The sequence below is a fragment of the Carlito syrichta genome, unplaced genomic scaffold (genome assembly GCF_000164805.1).
Source record: "Carlito syrichta isolate Samal-C Ts95f unplaced genomic scaffold, Tarsius_syrichta-2.0.1 Scaffold311834, whole genome shotgun sequence".
Classification (NCBI taxonomy): Eukaryota; Metazoa; Chordata; class Mammalia; order Primates; family Tarsiidae; genus Carlito; species Carlito syrichta.
Genome location: NW_007255930.1, coordinates 137,305 through 142,799, shown reverse-complemented (window position 1 = coordinate 142,799; position 5,495 = coordinate 137,305). Strand labels below are relative to the sequence as shown.

Genomic DNA, 5,495 nt, shown 5'->3' with positions numbered 1-5,495 from the left:
GATCTTACTAGTTTTATGTGGCTTACAAAGGTTTTCAAATTGTCAAATAGATTCAGCAATACAATGCAAGGACCAAATGTTAATACCTGTAACTATCAGAATTGTTAAGAATTTTAAAGTTTCAATTATTTATACTCTAAGGATAGTTGATTGACCAGTATCTTGAGTGCATTTGTCAGTGATAGCTTGTATACATACTTAAGGAAACCTTAGGGTAAACTCCTACCACCTTAGGAAGAGGGCTTATCTAGACGCATTCACTATTACCATTCTTTTTTTTTTTTGAGTTGGAGTCTCACTCTGTTACCCAGACTGGAGTGCAGTGGCCACTCCCGGCCACCGCAGCCTCAACCTGCTGGGCTCCGGCGATCCTTCCACCTCAGCCTTCCGAGTAGCTGAAATTACAGGCATGCACTACCACGCCTGGCTGATTTTTTGATTTATTGTAGAGATGAGGTCTTGCCAAGTTGCCCAGGCAGTTCTCTAACCCGCAGGCTCAGGCAATCCACTCACCTCAGCCTCCTAAAGCACGAGATTACAGGCTGAGCCACCGAGCCTGGATTTTTTTTTTTTTGAGTTGGGAGTCTCACTCTGTTGCCCAGGCTGGAGTGCAGTGGCACTCGACCTGCTGGGCTCAAGCGATTCTTCCAACTCAGCCTTCTAAGTAGCTGGAACCACAGGCATGTGCCAACCTGCCCAGCTGATGTTTTATTGTAGAGATCAGGTTTCGCCATGTTGCTCAGGCTGGTCTCAAACCCCTGAGCTCAAGTAATCCTCTTGCCTCCACTTCCCAAAGAGCTGAGATTACAGGCTTGAACCACCTCACCAGCCCCATAATTCTTCTAGTGACAAAAAAAGAATGCAAACATTGAGATTAAACAGGCAAGTTTTATTATCAAATGTTAACAATTCTACAAAAACTCAGTAGTATTGTAGTAAGTAGTACTGCCTATCGTAAAGTCTTTCAGAGCTTTGGGCAGACAGCATCTTAAGGCATCAAGTATGAAGAACAGTTTTTCTGATCTTAAGTGCCAGTTATCACCACTTTTCACACAAAATTTTTGTTCCCTACTGCAGTTAAAGGGCCATTGCTGGTCAGCTGAAGAGGAAAATATTTGGCTCTCCATTCAAGGTGTTAATCAAAAGTAATGCAAAGTAAATAAAAATAGCAGCCATATAAATCTGCATGGCATCGCATCCAAGCAAAGGACAATACGTGTTAACAAAGATATATCAACATTCAACGCACTTAATCAAATCCTGTTTTCTTCTTTGGAGTTGAGTTACATGAGGCAGCAGTACTAGCTAGCTAGTGTCTAATATTGCACTTTTATAGCATAAACATAGCTAAACACACAGTGCTAAACACTGACTGCATCAGTACCTGCTCTAACTGCATCAGTGTTTACCTCTCAGTCTAGCATGCTGACTATGGTACTATGCTTTTAAGAATTCTAATTATTCGACAGTTAAGGCATTAGAGAAAAAGGTTCAAGGTTATTTTAATATATACAAGTGTTCACTTGAGTTAGTATACTGTTTTCTAGAATACATTGTCCAAATAGTCTCATTTCTGTGATATTAAAACCTATAGAATTTCTTATTAAAGTCTAAACCATCAATAATGAAAAAAGTACAATATAAAATAATACATATGAAGCCAAAACATTCAATTACAGCCCAAACTAGTAATTACTAACTACGTGTAGCTGCTTCATTTTTGGTTTTGCATTTTGGCCCCTAGGTCATTATTTACAACTGGTACCTGCCGAGAAAAAGATTCAAACTTTAAACTTGATATGTTTTGGGGAGGGTGTACCATTTCTTATCATTTATCTTCAGGTGTTTAAAACATTGTTTTAGTGGGTTTCTAACTATAAGACATCATGATGGCCAAGAGACTAGGAAAAATACCGGTTTTATTTCATTCCTTTTCTTGAGTGTGTGATTAAAGTATTCCAAGGCCTTACACATGAATTACTTAGCAAGAGGGCAGGATTGTGCCAAAGACACAGAGATGGAAAAGACTGGGAATACAGAAATGAAGCGTCCATAACAGAATTCATGATGGAGATGGTAGACAATAGTGGAGTGTTTGTTAATCTGAGACTTAAAACTTGGGACACACCTATGATGCCACTTTCACTGCAAGTGATGGAGACATTTGATTTCAAATTCACATTGTAAATGGCTATTTGCAGTCAGCAAGGAACCAGGTAATGCTGCATGCTGCTTGCTATAAGGATTTGGCTTCACTGGCTCAAGTTCATTCCACCAAAAGATAAGGCACAGGCCCACTGTCCAATCATGTTTGCTGAAACTCTGCAGCCTGAGTAGAAAAACTTCCCCTGGAGTTGCTAGAAGTTCTTGTGTCAGACGGTTTCAAGATCACCACACATCTTTCAAACACTGAAAGAAATGAAAGGAAATATTACAGTCCCTAAGTTTAGTTTTCAACATTCAAAAAAATTGATTTCATGTTCCACAAGGACAAAAAAAAAAAAAAGCCTAATTTAAGACAGTTCAAGCTTCTGTTTCACAGACACAGTAGGCATTTTTATGGCAAATGCTTGGAGAGTTCAGCAGCAGCAAAGAAATTTACATGGCTTGCATAATAATTGGAAATTTGCACAACTCCCTATCCTTTGTATTGTCAAATATATTGAATATGTTTGCAACTTTCCATGTGACTCAGTTCCTTTGTGAAGACTACTTCATCCATTCCTTAGTCTGGATCCCCAAATTATCACAGCATTCTTCTGATATTAGACATTCAATACCAATATCAAAGTAAACAAAACCATTAAGACAAAAAAATTTTTTTTCTTTTAGTTGGAGTCTCACTCTGTCGCCCAGGCTGGAGTGCAGTGGCAAGCTCATGGCAACTCCAGTGTCAACCTGCTGGGCTCAGGCGATCCTTCCAAGTCAGCCTTCCATGTAGCTGGAACTACAGGTGCATGCTACCACACTAGGCTAATTTTTTTGGTTTATTGTAGAGATGAGGTCTCGCCAAGTTGCCCAGGCTGTTCTTGAACCCATGGACTCAGGCAGTCCTCTCACCTCAGCCTCCCAAAGTGCTGGAATTACAGGCTTGAGCCCCTGCAACTGGCCCAGACAAATTCCCAAAATTAAATTACAGTACAAGAAATTTCAAATAATTTCTACAAAAACATTCAAATCATTAAGAAACATTGAGGCGGACAGATGCTATGGTTCATGCCTGTAATCCCAGCACTTTGGGAGGTGGGGGTGAGACCTCATCTCTACAATAAATCAAAAAATTAGTGGGGCTTAGGGGTACACGCTGGTAGTTCCAGCTACTTGGAAACTGAGGCAGAAGGATTGCCAGAGCCCAGCAGGTTGAGGGTGTGGAAGCCATGAGCATGCCACTACACTTCAGCCTGGTGAGAAAGTGAGGATCTGACTCAAAAAATTAAAAAGCACTAAGATACGAAAAAGTAGCAAACATAGGAGCTCTATATGGCAGTAGCTGGTTGAGTAGAACCTTTATGTGTCTTAATTTCATCTCCACACACAACCTTGTAGATGATCTTGTTATCCCCATTTCAGAGGTGGGATAGAAGCACATAGATGCACAGAGCAATGAAGTTAATAATTGGCAGATATAGGATGTGAACTAATGCTGATTGCTTCCAGTACACTATTTTACTTATACACCACACACCAAAAAAACTTTAAATGGTCAACATTAAATTTGCTTTAATGACAGATTCTACAATTGGCACAGACACTTAAAACACTGAAATACTGTATTATTTGTTAGAATCCATGATTTTTAACTTGGTTTGCAAGAAGAACACAATTTGGCACTCAGCTTAAACCATTACACATGTCAGAAAACCTAACAATGACTCAACACTATTGCCCAATATCAACTTTACATTTCTTTTGGCAACCGCACCTGCCTGTTTCTTGAAGGACTGCCATCTTACCCTGTCTCAAGCCCATAAAGAGGCAATTCTATGACTAAGTCAAATGTCTAACCCAGATATAGCCAATTAGAACCCTGCATATCCCAGGCCATAGTGCTTCAGAGATAGACATAAGCCAGGTCAGTGAAACTCAATTCCTGCCTTGTTTCTGGCCTTGAGAATATGAGGGTGTAGACCAGGTGTTGCTAGGAATACCTCACTGAGAGACATGATAGAGAGTGACACCCTGGATCCAGCTAAGCTAGTCAACCCTGGGTCTGTTAGTGATTAGAGTCCATGAATACCCCCTTTCCCATGAGGAGCACCCTATACTAGGAAACATCACCTTTGTGGATGCCCCTGATTAAACCTCCATATTAATGCTCCATATTGTTAAAATAAAGAAAGGCCAGAAAAAAGTAAAGAGTAGCCTTTTCAGACTTTTTAATTTTAATTTTATGCTTTTGAGAAAGCAGGATTCATTGGGATAGAAAAGCTCTCACAGTGGAAGGGGAACCGAGGGGGCTGCCCTTTTGAGACGTTTTTTAATCCCAGTGGTATTCAATGGAGTTTTGCCATAACAATGAAAATTGATGACTTCTAACCACTAGCCAATCAATCACATCAGAAGACTATGGAGAAAACGTTCCCCTTAGTACAGCAAAACACACATTTTTTATTTTTTTATTCTTGATTTTTTTTTGAGTTGGAATCTCACTCTGTCACCCAGACTGGAGTGCAGTGGCAGCTCCTGGCCACCGCAGCCTCGACCTGCTGGGCTCCGGCGATCCTTCCACCTCAGCCTTCCGAGTAGCCGGAATTACAGGCATGCGCTACCACGCCCAGCTAATTTTTGATTTATTGTAGAGATAAGGTCTCGCCAAGTTGCCCAGGTGAGTCTCGAACCCACGGGCTCAGGCAATCCACTCACCTGAGCCTCCTAAAGCACGGGATTACAGGCTGAGCCACCCATCCCAGCTTTTTTTTTTTTTTTTTTTTTAGTTGGAGTCTCACTCTACCACCCAGGCTGGAGTGCAGTGGCATGCTCACAGCCACCACAGCCTCGACCTGCTGGGTTCAGGCAAACTTTCCACCTCAGTCTTCCAAGAAGCAGGAACTACAAGCATGCACTGCCGTGCCCGGCTAATTTTTTGATTCATTGTAGAGATGAGGTCTCACCAAGTTGGCCAGGCTGGTCTCGAAACCATGGGCTCAGGCAATCCTCTTACCTCGGCTTCCCAAAGTGCAGGAATTGGCCGGGCACACTAGTTTACACCTATAATCCCAGCACTTTGGGAGGTAAGGTGAGAGAATTACATGAGCCCATAGGTTCGAGACCAGCCTGGGCAACTTGGTAACCTTACCTCTACAATAAATAAAAAAATTAGCCAGGTGTGGTGGCGTGTGCCTGTAGTCCTAGCTACTTGGAAGGCCAAATTGGAAGGACCACCCGAGCTCAGCAGTTCGAGGCTGCAGTGGCCAAAAGCATGCCACAGCACTCCTGCCTGGGCGACAGAGTGAGACTCCAACTAAAAAAATTATTATTTTTTTTGTGTGTGAGTT

General features: G+C 41.7%; 1 protein-coding gene across 5 annotated transcripts in view; it reads right to left on the bottom strand.

The window, feature by feature from the left end:
* Positions 1-868: 868 nt before the first annotated feature.
* Positions 869-5,495, bottom strand: part of ESRP1 (epithelial splicing regulatory protein 1) — a 71,140-nt gene continuing 66,513 nt past the window's right edge. For all 5 annotated transcript variants that reach the window (XM_008069161.2, XM_008069159.1, XM_008069162.1 and 2 more), the window contains one exon: positions 869-2,409. In XM_008069161.2, coding sequence (XP_008067352.1) covers positions 2,389-2,409 — 21 coding nt within the window. In that variant the 3' untranslated portion in view covers positions 869-2,388. The remainder of the gene's footprint in view (positions 2,410-5,495) is intronic.